General features: G+C 38.1%; 3 protein-coding genes across 15 annotated transcripts in view; 2 read left to right on the top strand and 1 right to left on the bottom strand.

Annotated features, from left to right (window-relative positions):
- Positions 1–231: 231 nt before the first annotated feature.
- On the top strand, positions 232–6,558 carry LOC135105126 (histone deacetylase 8-like). Of its 6 annotated transcripts, none has more exons than XM_064013147.1 (10): positions 232–270; positions 1,747–1,859; positions 2,222–2,402; positions 3,106–3,247; positions 3,445–3,551; positions 3,850–4,042; positions 4,337–4,509; positions 4,876–4,970; positions 5,191–5,296; positions 5,599–6,558. In XM_064013147.1, exons 2-10 carry the CDS (start codon positions 1,758–1,760, stop codon positions 5,637–5,639), a joined length of 1,140 nt encoding a protein of 379 aa, XP_063869217.1. In that variant the 5' UTR covers positions 232–270; positions 1,747–1,757; the 3' UTR covers positions 5,640–6,558. The 6 variants fall into 6 exon arrangements, with proteins under 6 accessions (XP_063869217.1, XP_063869215.1, XP_063869218.1 ...); XM_064013145.1 differs by having other exon boundaries at positions 257–488; XM_064013148.1 differs by having other exon boundaries at positions 262–314.
- LOC135105127 (uncharacterized protein SYNPCC7002_A1628-like) lies at positions 5,917–12,483 on the bottom strand. Of its 3 annotated transcripts, none has more exons than XM_064013152.1 (8): positions 11,569–12,483; positions 9,926–10,106; positions 9,485–9,658; positions 8,711–8,870; positions 8,294–8,487; positions 7,862–8,017; positions 7,413–7,524; positions 5,917–6,371 (listed from the first exon to the last, which is right to left on the bottom strand). In XM_064013152.1, the coding sequence occupies exons 2-8, from the start codon at positions 10,007–10,009 to the stop codon at positions 6,211–6,213; spliced, it is 1,041 nt and encodes a 346-aa protein (XP_063869222.1). In that variant the 5' UTR covers positions 10,010–10,106; positions 11,569–12,483; the 3' UTR covers positions 5,917–6,210. The 3 variants fall into 3 exon arrangements, with proteins under 3 accessions (XP_063869222.1, XP_063869221.1, XP_063869223.1); XM_064013151.1 differs by having other exon boundaries at positions 11,695–12,482; XM_064013153.1 differs by lacking the exon at positions 11,569–12,483 and having other exon boundaries at positions 9,926–11,558.
- Positions 12,484–14,641: 2,158 nt separating this feature from the next.
- LOC135105133 (baculoviral IAP repeat-containing protein 6-like) overlaps positions 14,642–15,208 on the top strand; it is a 53,394-nt gene continuing 52,827 nt past the window's right edge. For 4 of the 6 annotated variants that reach the window (XM_064013162.1, XM_064013163.1, XM_064013164.1 and 1 more), the window contains exon 1: positions 14,643–15,041. In XM_064013162.1, the coding sequence (XP_063869232.1) occupies positions 14,867–15,041 (175 nt within the window). In that variant the 5' untranslated portion in view covers positions 14,643–14,866. Of the gene's footprint in view, positions 15,042–15,208 lie in introns of all 6 variants that reach the window. The other 2 variants (XM_064013165.1, XM_064013166.1) reach the window with 1 other exon arrangement.

The raw sequence follows: 15,208 nt of genomic DNA on the forward strand, positions 1-15,208 counted from the left end.
CGAAAGCGTATATGCAACAGGGGTGAGCACATGAGGTAGCCTCATAGGAATACACATGTGAGTATTACAAGTACATGGCATTGGAAGGGTTTTATTTGATAATGAAACAAATATAGAAAATTAATTAAATATGATATACCCTTTGATTAGATATGAACAAAAATAACGTAAAAATAAGAGACAAGAAGTAGGAACCGTTTAATGGAGTCCCGTTAGATAAACAGAACACTCGTCCCAAACCCAAACACTGAGCGGCGGCGGCAAGACGAGGTTTGAATAGTTAGAGTGAAGCACTGCGGGAGAGCTTCAATTAGGTGATATTTAGCCACTGTAGCATCCTTGTATTGCATTGTGTGGTGGTCGGGTGCCAAGATTAAAGGTGCTGGGGTGTGTTTTAACATTTACCTCTCAAATCGTCCTGGAGAGCAATGAAATAACTGATCCTGGGTGTCTTGTTACTTGCGGCTCCCGTTGTTCTGTACGTGGAGGTAACTGAGGTGTTATTTGTGACAAGATTCTATGTGACATTGTTATTTAGCCCGGTCAGTGTTTGCTTGGTTTCACTGCTGTTTCAACCAATACACCGTACGTAATTATAGTCCTTCGCAGGGTCTGTGTCTCACTGTTTAGAGCATTTCTACCCCCATTGTACTTTGTCGGTTAGGTTACAAAATTTTAAGTTTGGTTAGTTTACCTTATGGTGGGGTGCAGTAGGTTGAGGGGGCAGATCGAGGGGGGAGTATTGGTTGAAGCTGCAAATTTGCCGTTTGCTTTAGTTAATTATTTCATTTCACTTGTTTTCATTTTTTTTTTTTTTTTGCATTTTCTTTTTGTATAATTGTGAACATTCTCAAGTGATCGAAATGTAACTGAACCCAATTAATGAACCAAAGTAATGTTTTACTTGTTTCTCATGTATTTATTTATTAATTTTTTATTTATATACATAACAGTATTCTTAAATGATAGACATGTAAAGGCTGATTAGTGAATGAAAGTAAATGTTGCCCTTACACCTTAATTTGGCTAGTGACTTAAGATTTCTGTAGCCTATGTGCTCAAGTGAAACGTTATTTTGCAGGGTTTGGCGGAATGATGTCATTCTTTTAATTGTTCTTTTTTTTCCTTTTTTTTTTTTTTATTCACAGCATGTACATATGACTCTGGCCTGTCTTAGACCTAACTATTTGAAATGGTCACATGTCTAAAGTAAAAGTTTATCTATTTATCTATTATCCTTTATTATTATTTTTATATAGGTTACAATTTATAACCTACGCTAGTTCATCAGCAGCATGCATCCTCTCTGAAGACATATGTTCGCTGTCCATTCCTACACACAAGCTGACACACGCCACTCATTCACTGAGAGGTTCATTTTCTCATGGGCATCCACACACATGGTTCATAAAACAGATACATACCAAGATGCCTAAGTAAAGGGTCATCTTCCTCTTCCATTCGTCACTTTCTTTTGGTTCTAAATGTTTTATTGAACAATTGCTCCCCATCTGATCCAAAGCTATCCATGCCATCTTAAAATTACTTCTCTTAATTTCTTACCTACATATGATTCACAAAGATACTTTTAAATTTATATTGTCTCTTTAGCTATAGCCGTGTGGTCCTCCAATCCCAGCACTGACACTAAAAAGGCTTTCATGACTACCTCAGTATTTGATCCACTGTACATCATTGTCAGAACCAGTCTTGATACTTTTTATGACAATTTTACCATTTCCACAGATCAGGAAGGTATGTTGGATGACACAGCTGTTGAGAATAAGGGTGAGGTGGTGTATGTGGCAGACCCAAAACTACTGAGCTGGTGTGATGCAGTTCCAGTCTTCAGGCAGCGGGTGGGTTCACTGCTTGTGGCCAGAAATGCTGGTTACTGCCTCAGTCATGTGTAGGCTGTGTTGATACAGTAAACCCTTGATCTTCCACTCAGTGGTTTCCCAGATTTCAGAACAAAATAAAAAAAAAATATAAAGTAGTTTAAAGTTGGATAAACTGCCATTTGTACTTTTGTATCATTGTAAAGTTGACGAATTGTAAGTAGAACCATTACAAGTTAGGTGTGTAAGTACTTACATAACATTTATGTGTACTTCAAGTCTGACTTACAGTTATTGTTATCATCATCATCATCAGTCATTCAGACATGGAATAATATCTATGTTTGGCATGCAGAGTTATCTAATGAGCCATCTCCCAACAGGCGTGCCTCACCCATGCCCTCATTGCTTCCTATGGACTCCTTCACAAGATGCGGGTTGTACCCTCAGAGGCAGCCAGTGAAGAGGACATCAGGAAGTTTCATTCCCAGGAATATGTAGAATTCCTTCAGAGAGGCGTTCCAGAGGAAGAAGACGAGGGAGCACAGGATGAGTTTGGATTAGGTTAGTTTTATACTATAAATATATACATTTTTCATCAGTTTTTATGAGTTCAGTGCAAGACAAAGGTCTGCCTCAATAGGTAAGAGTAGAGAGGTTTTGTCTAACTGGCATAAGACATATAACATGCAACCTTATCTTTGCATTGATTCTGAGTCATTTGCATCTAAACGCTTTATTCCTTCCCACATCTTTCATGTTTCATTCATTCTACACTTTAACTTTACATGTGTTCTTCTCTCCACAATAGCATACAACAATAAATACTTCAAACATCTGCTTCCTCAAGCAACTTACTGTTCAAAACTACATTCATCCTCCTATCATTTACCATTCTTGTACACTTCACTACCTTACTCTTTACTCATTCTCTCTGTTTCCTCTTCTCACAAAATCTTTTAAACTCTTCTGCCATTTGTGTCAGTCTCTTCTAAGTCAGCCACTAGTGCAATATTATTTAGAGACAGCAACTAATTCAGAACATTACATACAAAAAAAAAAAATCATTGTTCTCATCTCTCAGATTTGGGAAGACCTCATATATATATATATATATATATATATATATATATATATATATATATATATATATATATATATATATATATATATATATATATATATATATATATATATATATATATATATATATATATATATATTTGTGTGTGTGTGTGTGTGTGTGTGTGTGTGTGTATCCATGCAGGGTTTGATTGTCCCATTCTGGATAATCTGTGGGGTCTAGTGTGTGGCCTTGCAGGGGGCTCGCTCACTGCTGCCCGAGAGCTGACCTCTGGCAGGACCAAGATTGCCCTCAACTGGTGTGGTGGTTGGCACCATGCCCAGAGGTAGGTGTGGGTGTGCATGAAAAATAAAGCCTTGATTCTTCTCTACCATAGGACCCAATGAAGCTAGACAAGCATACAATACAAAAAAAACTAGGAGTAGGTAGAATGTGGAGTTATTGTCACCTGACTTTCATTTGCCAAATGAAAGAGACTGATTTCCTCCTAATGGCTGGTGTGATAAAGTTGTCTACCTGCAGAGACATGGCTTCAGGATTCTGCTATGTGAATGACATAGTGCTTGCAGTATTACACCTGCGATCTGCCTTTCCCAAGGTGCTGTACATTGATCTGGATGTTCACCATGGTCAGTTCCCTTATTTTTTATTTATTTATTTATTTTTATATTTTTTTATTTGTTTTATTTATTTACTTTATTTATTTATAGATTTTATTTATTTTTATATTTTTTTATTATTATTTATTTATCCTTTTATTTTTTTATTTATTAATTTTATTTATTTATTTATTTTTATTTATTTATTTTTATTTTGTTTTTTTGTAACATACTTCATGTAATATGAATCAAAGTTCTTACAAGAATGATAATGCATTATAATGATGCTACCAGTGTGCACATCCTAATGATTAACTGTTTTGTTTAGGGGATGGTGTTGAGAATGCCTACCTCTTCAGCCCCAAAGTGGTAACACTTTCACTTCACCGGAGAGAACCAGGATTTTTTCCTGCCACTGGTGCTGTGGAGGACAAAGGTCTTGGTAAAGGAAAACTCTTTACTTTCAATGTTCCATATAAGGAAGGCATTAATGACAAGCAGTTTGTTTACTTGTTTGAAAGGTGAGTGTTGTTGCATTATTCATGTATTGTATTTACTTTGTCATACTGAAACAGATTTGTCTTGAACACATTCTGAAAATGTCTTGGCAAGTAATTCTACGTATAGATTGCTGAAGGTGGTGTAACGAACTGGGAGTGATAACTGAGTTCTGAATTTACCTATGTAAGTCATTACATCAGTATTAATTTGAGCGGCTTCATTTGAATTTTTTTGTAAACTTCATTTGACATGATTTTAAAGAACCTTGCAACTGAAAAATTTTAATCTTTTAAATTTGTTTTTATGTACAACAGCATTCTTTACCCACTGTGTGAAGTGTTCATACCTGATGCTGTAGTGTGTCAGTGTGGTGCTGACGCCCTCAGCCAAGACCCTCTGGGAGGTGGTAATCTCACCCTGAAGGCTTACACCACTTGTGTCACTCATGTGGCAAACCTCTCCAAGCCTACACTCTTCCTGGGTGGAGGTGTGTATTTGTATAGTTACATGACTTGTAATTGGGTCGTCACCACCTCATTTCCACATCTGCTTGCATCCAATTTAATACTTGTCTCTTGGATGTTTCTTGATTACACCTCCATTGCTTTTGTTTTAAAAGCTAAATTCTCAACACTTAATTTTTATTTATAGTGATGGCTTCATGTTCTTTGTCCACTCCTGGTTCCTTTACTGTTATGATCAAACATCCATGCTTTACAGATTAATTGGTGCAATGATTTCATATGCTCATATTTTTACCTCCACAGATAGAATCCTATTTCTCCAAATTTGCAATATTTTTTTTGTTCAGGAATAGCATACTCATGCAAGACTAATATGTTATCACTGGCAGGTGGGTACAACAAAAGCAATGCTGCCAAGCTGTGGACAGCCATCACCTCCACTGTTCTCAAGTGTCCTGTGTCTGCTGAGATCCCAGAGCACCAGGTAAGTGGCAGCATGTTTACTGTGAGCCTGGAGGGTGAATATAGGTAAGGATTCAGGTTATATTTAAGTATATTAAGGCCTAAAGATATGATGGTAACTCATCTCATAGCCTTTTAGTTCTTATGCTATAATACTTTGTTTCTGAAGTTTCTCATAGTGTTAGCTTCACAGACACACTGTTGTTGTGACCAATAGAAATATGTCCATCTATACCTTCCAGTTCTTCTCTTGGTATGGACCTGACTTTGAATTGGAAGTGACTGCAGGGCTTCGGAAGAGTTCTAATACACAGGAGAGTTTGGATCAGACCATAAAGGCAGTGCATGGTAAGTAGCATCATGGTCAAAGTATAGAGGGTATTTCAAGACAAAAAACAAGATATGCAATATACCATAGCAATGCATCCTTGATCTCTGATGTTTCTATTTGGCAACCTTTGGTGTTAGTCTGAGGTAAAAGTGATGTGTAATTTGGTTAAATTCAGAACACTAAATGAAGTCCGTTTACCAACTTGTATGTTTCACTCGTGTAGATGTGTATGCATTGTGTAATATTTTCCAGAGAATGAGATATATTGCATTCAGTACATAGTTGTTCCTTGAACTCAACTAAGCTCCTTTTTTTCCAGGCAATATTGAAAAACTAGCAGAAGTATTGGGACAGAAATAATAGATTACAAAATATGTACACTGCAAACATCTATCTATATACCAAGGTGAGATCTCCTTTAAAGGGGATAGCCAAGACAAGACATCACACCCTCCAATGTAGGAATAATGATACAGAGAAAGGGTATCCCTAGTCCCCACTCTCCGTCCCTTTCAGTTACCCTCTGCAGTGTGGATGGAATACCATAGTAGTATTTTCTTAACCTGATCATACAGGGTGTGGCCAAGCCATGCCTTCTCCTGTGATGGATGAATTGTATGCATGACATCTTACATCATTTAGTTTGTATAATTTTATTTACATATTTTTCATAAAAAATCATAAAATACATGTTCCAATAAGGCATAATACATACTTAGTGAAAGGAAGATCTCTACCAAATTGGAGGGCCATTTTATGATAGTTGTCACAGGGACAAGAAATAAGTGGAAGAACTGAAGTGTGCAAGGAAGAAAGATATATACAGGAATAAGTGAAGCCTCTTCTGGCTCATTAGTTTCAAGGAACTACCACTACAATAGAGAGAAGGGCAGAGTGAACAAGCATAATGGTAGATGGATAGACAGAATAGTCAGAGATAAGTGTTCCACATTTGCTGGGCAACACGATGAATGATTGTGTGTCTTGCTGAGAGTCTCATTATCTCGTCATAGCCGCCCCCTATTACTGTGGTGACTGGGATGCCTCTGCACACTGCTTCTCTCAGGACAAAAATGTCACGTAGGTAAAGCCCTGCAGATTAACACAACAAATTACTCAGTTACCAGGCTACTTTATGTAATTTATGAGGAATTACATTGTTATGAATGTACAAGAATAAATCCATTAAATTTGTCTTACTTCATTTGCAAAATTCATATCAGACTGGAAAAATCTGAATCTTATAATGTATCAAAAAAGATAAAGTTCATTAAAATAATATGCCTTTCTCTGTTGAAGTCCTCCACTTAACTCAGTGTGGTGAGTGATGCTGTCTTGTTTTTCAAAATCAATATTTTTGGGAAAGATTGTAATTTTTAGTTTCTTGAATAAAAAAAAATATATAGTCTCTCACGGCTACAGCTGTTGCAGATACAAGTTTTCTGATTTAAAATATAAAGAAACACTGACTGTGCAGGAAACATGAGGATTAACATTATACATTTCATCAAATATTCAAATTGGTTGAGTGATGATGTACATAAATAGGGTTTTGTACTGGGAAAGGTGACTGATTGTTATTCAAAATGGAAAATGTTGAAGAGATGGGAAATACAAATATGCCAAATTCTAGAGGCCTCCCTATTCAATATGGTGGAGAACAGTACCATCCCAAAAGTCAAGCAAATTGAACAATGGAAAAATGTAATCTGACATCCTCATGGCACACAGAAAACAATGAGTGTTGTCCTGTCACCTGTGTCTGAAAATATTGTTTCTTTTGGAAGAAAATTAAAAACCAAATTGGAATCCAATAATTTTGCAATAATATTGCAATAATAGTTGCATCATACCATTCAAGATCTGACAAAAAGAACACATGCATGGCAACATTCATGGGCCACACAAGTGTGCATATGAGCACTTCCCTCAGCCTTCCCCTTCACAGAAAGATGACAATTTGAAATTTGAATCCATATTTATCTCCACTCTGAGTATTACAAAGAAAACTTAAAATTAATGAAGAAAATGCAGTATTACTCACTGTATCGGCTTGGTATGATCACCTAATGTGGCTCTACACAATTGTAATACATTTCAATTTTGAAAAAAAAGTTGCTGAACCATACATACCATTGTCACTCAGTTTTAATTTGCCAAGTTCATCCTTCTCATGGGGATCTACTCCTGCATCATAGAGGATAATATCAGGTCGAAAACTATCCATGATGTTTGGTAAGTATTCCTGAAAAAGAAATAAAGAGATACAGAATATTGGGCCAGAGGCACCAAACTGGCTTACATTGAATATTTTTTAAAAATTAAGCATGTGGGAATAGACAAAAATTCATGTTTCTCATCCATACTATAAGAGAGGGAGAAAAATAATGCAATGGAAAAAGCAAATCCCTGGAGGCTGGGAATAAGTGTGTGAATTCAACATGTTCAACTTATGAAGAGTGAAATCATGAAAACGGACCAATGATGACATCATTCTTGTTCTACACCAACAAACTGTCCTAGTTTGGTGGCCCCCCACCCTTTTCCCATCTCTCCTTCAATTTGATGCAATTGTTACACACAGCAAGGGTGTTGAGGTACTCCTTGTCGCCGGTGCCCACCGCCAGTCCCACGTCAAGGTCACTCTTCTGCTTCCGAAGTGGGAAGTTGTTTTGACAGTGGAGGGAGAGGGTAAATACATCTGGCTGATTTTGGAATATAGCTGCTGTTCCATCACCCTGTCAATAATGATGTTCATCATTTGTACAATTGTAACAAAGTTACAGAATGCAGTGTATTTTCTACTTCTTACTTTTATTATATATATATATATATATATATATATATATATATATATATATATATATATATATATATATATATATATATATATATATATATATATTGCATGAATACTAGCAGATATTAAATAATGAGAACTTTAGAATATTTTGACAAATCTGAAATAATGTTTGATCAGAAAGCAAAGTATAAATATTAATAATGTCACAAACCTGATGGACATCTAAGTCAACTATTAGAACTTTTTCGGCCATTCCAGACTGCAGAAGGTGACACGCTGCCACAGCCAGGTCGTTGATAAGGCAGTAGCCTGAGCCATGGTCCGGGAAGGCATGGTGAGTGCCTCCACCAGTGCTGCATGCCAGGCCACATTCCAGGCTCAGTTTGGCCGCCAGACAAGTCCCACCTCTCAACAAGACATACGAGGCAAGTAAAGGTTATTATGCTTATTCCTGTTGAGTTCTTGGATGGGAGAGTAACACACCAATATCTGGGACAGTGGCAAGAAAGAACTTAAGGCTGAAGCTATTCTGGATTCTCAGATGCCTTCTTTCCTTTTCTTTCTTTACTGTGCTCATAGTTATTTGAATGGCTCTCTTAAAGTTCAGGTTAAGAGACAGGATTCTCACCTGTTTCATATCTTACTCGGCTGGCCAGTCCTGGCGTCCAAACAAATCCTGTTGCCCGTTGTTCCGTGGCTGATGTTTCTCCATCAAAGAACCTGTCCACGTAAAGCTGAGAGTGTGCTGCTGATGCAAGTTCTCTGCTTACTTTCTGAGGCAGTATTACCTGTAACAGTTCAATTAATCTGCATCAAAATTATTTCCAGATATTGTGACTTTCTATTCACACATGTTCCAGTGCACCATTTTGAGATACCACATCCCAAAAGTTAGTCTTGCATATTCATGAATTAAGCTTCAACATTTGTGCAATGTCTAAAGACACCAGCTTGCTCAGACTCTTCCTCTAGTTTCCCTCCCACTATTAGTACTTATCAAAATAATTCAAATACAGGTAATAGTTATCTGGTGATCATTTAGCAAACAGTCAACTGATGAAAAATACCAGATTGGAATTAAAACAGTAAGCAATTGATGAACTGTTCTTGATATCGATTAGTGGACCCTGTCAAATAATGGGCAAGTACAAACTACATATACAAATGCAGATATATCCCTACAGTGACACTCATATGCAGACACATGCATATAGCTCATATAATCTTGTTAGATAAATGGTGAAATGTATATCTGTTTTCATTATTTTATATTTTTTTCATATTGAAAAAAATACTTCAAGATATTACATATATGAAGATCATATTTTGCAAATGACCAAAATGCTACAGATTACAAGTACAAATTTTGAGATTTTCATTCTATTAACCAAATGTAACTCACCTGCTTATCTTTTTTTATGACACCATCTCTTAAAAGGATCTCATACAGATAATGGAACTTCATCATCTTGAATCGGTGGTTGGGGGGAAGGGGGCACACATATTTCTCATGATGAATGATGGGCAGCCCAGTGAGGTGTTTAGCCTGCCTGTACTCCTCATCATGCAGGTGTTGCTGTAATGGTCAGTGGTGTCATCAGCATAGACAAAAGTATTCAGAAGAGAGAAGGAAAAAAAAAAAAAAGAAAGAAAGAAAGAATTTGAGAAAAAACATCCACATTTCAACTATAATTCTCCTTAACTTTCTTAATGCTATCATCCTTTGTTAACGCCCATTCATTCTCACGGAGGGCAGTGGTTGGAAAGTGCTTAACATTGGAGAGGAAAGCAATCTGAGGTGATGGGGAACTGGTTTTATAAAATAAGAGCAGTACAAACTTACCATTATCCTGCTGTAGAATCGCCACTTGTGCATATGACCTCCACATACTGAAATGTTGAAGACACTCCTGCAGGGGACAAGCATCTCAGCCCCACAAGATGGCACTGTATATAAAGGATTACAAGTCCTCCTGTGCTGGCCTGACGCCCTCCCTCACTGGCTGGACACACTGAAGGGTTTGCTGTAATATATTCCTCTGTCAATGTCAATTAGGTTCAGATGTACATTTGAGCTTGAGCTTTGCAATAGCAGCTCCAAGAGACTTGTATCCTTTCTGTTCCTTCTCTCTTGTCTTCCAAAAGTTGTGCAGGACTTACTTGCTTTTCTTCTATTTCAGTCACAGAAAAGACAAAACTATTGGGAGCACCTCAAGGCCTTGAGCACCTCCGTGCAACAAAACAGATAACAGTATATATTAATACACATCTAGTAAACACTTGAGAAGCAGGCATCTAGGATAATCTAACAAATAGCATCTCCTAATGAAGCAGCAAAATATTCACGTATAGTGATGAGGTACTTAATGTACAACATGTTTGTGGTAGTTTTATTTTGCGGTTGTCTGTGGTGTGTTCACAGTGGCTCTTTAAAAATGCCTCACAAATTCTATGTCCATACAGATGAAGCTCCTATGAAGGCACACAGAGTAACGTGTGTGTTTGTATGTTGGACGTTACATCTGCCAATCACAACGCAGTGTGTATTGACCTGTGCAATGGAGGCATGATGTTATGGCTAATACTGACCATAACAAGTGTTTTCACATCTCTTCAAGAGGCTGCTTTTCTGTACAACCCTGATAGTTCAAACCTCCCAGAGGAGACACCTACTGCCTCAAGTTCATAATTTTGTGAGTACTTGGCAAACCATTGTATATTTGTATATTTTGCTATTCTAAAATTTTATCTAATTTTGTGTACTCTGGCCCTGACACTATGTGAAGCAATAGTGTGTACACGCCACCTTGCCTCCTGGCTAGGTTATAATGTCAAAGTAGGTTAGGTAGCTCAGGAGGGGTCAAGAGGGGCATAGTCCCCCCACCTCCCATTAGGTTAGGCTAAATTAAGTTAGATTAAGTCAGGGGATTTGAGGGAGGTGCAGCCAGCCTCTTAGGTTAGGTCAGGGGGTATTGAGAGGGAAGAGCCCTCCTATTTGATTAGGGTGTAGGCCCTGTTATGCTGGGTTAAGGGTATCAAGAGGGGTGCAGCTCCATGAGTTTAGGTTAGGTTAAGGGGGGGGGGGGTTGCGGAAGTTAGGTTTGAGAGCCCATGATTTAGTCACATTTGCTCTCCTACCCCAAAAATTTCCGAAAAAAAAAATAATAAATAAATAAAAAATTAACTTTCTGTAAACTTTTCTCAAAGGCCAAATTTCACTAATTTTTGCGTTACTCACTGGAATTCACTCTTTCCCACCAGCTCCCTAAGTTTGTTCGGGCTGGGGAGGGTCGACAAAAGAATATATAAGATACTATTAGTACGATTTACCGGCATCTAATCTGGGAATATAAGTAACAGCCACCATTTGAGACACCATGTTACATAAAAGAACATACATAGGTATATAACAAATAATAGCAAACTTATTATCATTCATAAAGGCAACAAAGCCAAGAGAGAACCGAAAATATTCTGCCAACACACCTCAGAAACAAAATGGAATGTGGAGGTGTTCAGAGAAAGCTGGACGCTCTTTCAACAAAAATAGGTGCGCCATCACTCCCCTTATATCATTATGACCTCATAACAACAAACTTGAAAACAAGATACCGCTATATTAGAGGGAAGTCTGGCAGTCACAGCGGTACAACGTGTAGCTGAGGCTGCTCCGAAATACTTCAAGGGTTCAAGAATTGGAGAGTGAGCTAAAAGAGCTTTCGTAGTGTTGTGCGACAGCTTCCGCCTTCATAACGGCGTCCTCACCACGGGGCTGTAGATGATATTGCATACTGGGTGAGGAGCAAGGAAGTGGTGAGGAGTGTGACCGGAACTAGGCTAGGGTATATCTTATTAACAATGCTTTTTACCTTGTACACGGAAGCGTTAGCTGTCAGGATGAAAGGAATGAATGCACGAGTAAAACGGTAATAACAACATATGGATGTTGTTGCAAGCACGTCATGTAATGGTTATGAATGAATCCGCAGAAGAGCTCCAAAGCTTGTTAGATGTTGTGGATGAGTATGGTAAAGACTTTGAAGCAAAAAGAGCAAGGTAATGATTGAAAACAGGTCAAAGGATGAAAGAAATGCAGTATGGAAACTTGGAGGATATTACTTGCAACATGCGCAAGAATAGAATAGAAGAATAGAATTAGTGGATATGTCGAATGGGAAGTCCAGCAAGGAGCAGGTAAATATGATGTTCTGCAAGAAATGTGGAAGAGTGTGGCTGTTCTGAGTATAAGTATGGTACGGATGTAATCGCATGAAATGAGTTAGAAGTAGGACAGTATATACTAACAAGGATGACACTGAATGGACCAAGGTATACAGCAACAGAAGCTTTGAGAGAGGGGAAGAAGTGTATTGAGATAGTATGAAGGAGTGACACGGTAGTTGGGTGTGTGCCGCAACCATCTGAAGAAAGATAAATATTGAACGACTGGAGAATGATTGGTGGAAACAGAGAGGGATTAAAGTGGGATGCAAGGAAGGAGAGAGAGAGAGAGAGAGAGAGAGAGAGAGAGAGAGAGAGAGCTACTGAATGAATGGAAAAATGAGATGGAACGAAATGTCTTGGAATGACACGAGGATAAAGAGGCCCCAATGTATGAAAAGTGGTATGAGGAAAGCGTGGGTGGTGAGCGATCGTACGTGTACGTATGTGAATGCAAGAAATTACAGATGGTTGGAGTCCCACAGGAAAGTATATCAGATGTGTGACTTGGGAGAGGATGAGACCGTGAAACATGTGATGCTGGTGTGTGAGAGATAATAAGAGAAACAGGAAAGATGATGCGAGTATTGTAAGTTAGAATATAATACGAATGGAAAAGTGGAGAAGACAAGAAGGGAATGGATGGTGCTGAGCTGCTGGAAAGGATGATTGAGGCAGTGAAGGAATTCGATGGAAGATGTTTATTTATTATTATTATTTTATATGAGTTGCCGTTTTAAAGACTTGACATTATGAATATCCCCAAGTCACCTGTAACATCAAGTTCAAACTCAAACTCTGTTCTCTGCATTTTTTTTTTTTTTTTTTTTTACTTCTTATAAAAGCGGAAAATAGCTTCCTTCATGTTCTGCATATTTCAGTTGTTGAAAAAAAAGAAAAATCCCTTGTTCCTCTTAACTATTTTACGTAATACTTGTGTGACCAACATTTTCTTTTTCATCACACTGATGACACTGTAACTAAACTAAATTAAATTAGTAGTTTGGTGATACATATTTTATCGCAAAGTAGAGGCTCAGAAACAACTGATCGACCTCCGTAAACATGAGACATTTTTAAATACATATCTATAGGGCAAAGTTCTTCCCCAAAAGGATTCACTGCGCTCGAACCCTAGCATACCCTTAACTTGCCATACCCAACCTAGCAGCAGTGCCACATCAGCACAGCCTGGTTTACAGAGTGCCTTCTAGTGGGATGTAATGTGATCATTAAAAAAAAAAATATAATAATAATAAAAAAATTATATATATATATATATATATATATATATATATATATATATATATATATATATATATATATATATATATATATATATATATATATATATATATATATAGTAACAACAACAATAGTAATTGCAACTTTTCATACTGTAAAACCCACTCCATGAACCTGTTCTTTGACACTTTCCCATAGTTTTTTTTTTTTTTTTTTTTTTATCTTTTGATGAAGGCGGAGCTGTTTCGCTATATTGAGTAAGAGTTCTCAACCATTCCGCGTTTAGGGGTGTTAATTATGTATTTTTATCTAAAACTGACATGCATGTAATAATTATGATGGCAGAGCATACAGCTAGACAAAGCAAGTGTACTCAATAAGAAACCTTTGTAGAACTATCTTTTCCTCAGTCTCCCTTTAGATAAACAGTTTCTAAAACGTGGAGCATTAACACCCATATCACATACATTTTGTCTTCTTCATTCCATAAAAGAATGATCAAAACGTATATGCATCTCCAAGGCCACACTATTTAATGTGATTGATTCATTCTGTGTGTGTGTGTGTGTGTGTGTGTGTGTGAATCCGGTGATAGTAAATTAGTATGTTAAATAAAGAAAACTAGGAAGATACATTAAAGAAAACATATACATTTTTTAACTGTATCATAAATGAGAGAGAGAGAGAGAGAGAGAGAGAGAGAGAGAGAGAGAGAGAGAGAGAGAGAGAGAGAGAGAGAGAGAGAGAAAAACAGCCACAATATTCGTCAGTAAACTTCAATGCATTTTTTTCTTTTTTTCCTTCCCAGCACACAAAATTTCGTGCTGATAACTGCATCGCGGAACTGTGACGACTGAACGCAATTCCCCACCTCTATCATAATTAACTTTATTACCTACAAACCGTTATACAGGTGGCACCGGACTGAAACACTTTACGGGAAGGGGGAAAAAAATATAGAAGAAAAAAAAAACAAAAAAAAACACGAGTGACTGAGTAATGGTGGTGCAACCTCCCAAAGCAGGAAAGAAATCACACCTCACACGCGCACATACACAGCCTTGCAGCAGCGAGGAGAGTTATTTTCGAGAGCGAGCCACAGAAAGGGGAGGAGGAACCGAGGAGACGAAGCGATCGGGACAGGTGGTGTTGGAGTGCATATGAAGGAGGATCCAGCCAACACAGCTGTTCCACCACAACCTGAGCATCGCCACAGCACTCCCTCCTCCCCTTATAACACGGTGGTGACAGAACACGACCACTACCACCACCAACGACCACACCACAGGGCCACCACCCACTACATGAGCGGTGGAAGATGTCCCTGTCCAGCCTGAACGTGGAGGAGGACGGGACTATTGAGCTGGGAGACAGTATAGAGAGCTTGAGCTTCCACCAGGCGCTCAACGTGTTCTTAGTGACCACAAGAGAGGGCCGAGTGCGCGTGTTCGACCCTCACTCTTGCCTCAAGCTTTCAGACGTCCCTGTTCATGGTAAGAGATCACTGTAATGTTGTACCTCGCCAGAGTGACAGGGAGGGGCTTGTGGGAAGGGAGGGAGTGGTATGGGTAAGGGATGGGAATGTGGAACCGCCTACCTCTGACAGACTACCATACAATCCTCTATCAGTTTAATCTCGCTCCCATTACCTGCTTAACTA

The sequence above is a fragment of the Scylla paramamosain genome, chromosome 11 (genome assembly GCF_035594125.1).
Source record: "Scylla paramamosain isolate STU-SP2022 chromosome 11, ASM3559412v1, whole genome shotgun sequence".
Classification (NCBI taxonomy): domain Eukaryota; kingdom Metazoa; phylum Arthropoda; class Malacostraca; order Decapoda; family Portunidae; genus Scylla; species Scylla paramamosain.

Coding starts and splice junctions, on each gene's coding strand:
- LOC135105126 (XM_064013147.1), top strand. CDS start 1,758: ATGTTGGATGACACAGCTGTTGAGAATAAGGGTGAGGTGGTGTATGTG. Junction 3,248..3,444: donor GGTTGGCACCATGCCCAGAG/GTAGGTGTGGGT, acceptor GTCTACCTGCAG/AGACATGGCTTCAGGATTCT. Junction 4,510..4,875: donor TACACTCTTCCTGGGTGGAG/GTGTGTATTTGT, acceptor TATCACTGGCAG/GTGGGTACAACAAAAGCAAT.
- LOC135105127 (XM_064013152.1), bottom strand. CDS start 10,009: ATGCTTGTCCCCTGCAGGAGTGTCTTCAACATTTCAGTATGTGGAGGT. Junction 8,871..9,484: donor TCATAAAAAAAGATAAGCAG/GTGAGTTACATT, acceptor GAACTGTTACAG/GTAATACTGCCTCAGAAAGT. Junction 6,372..7,412: donor ATTAAAACTGAGTGACAATG/GTATGTATGGTT, acceptor GTTAATCTGCAG/GGCTTTACCTACGTGACATT.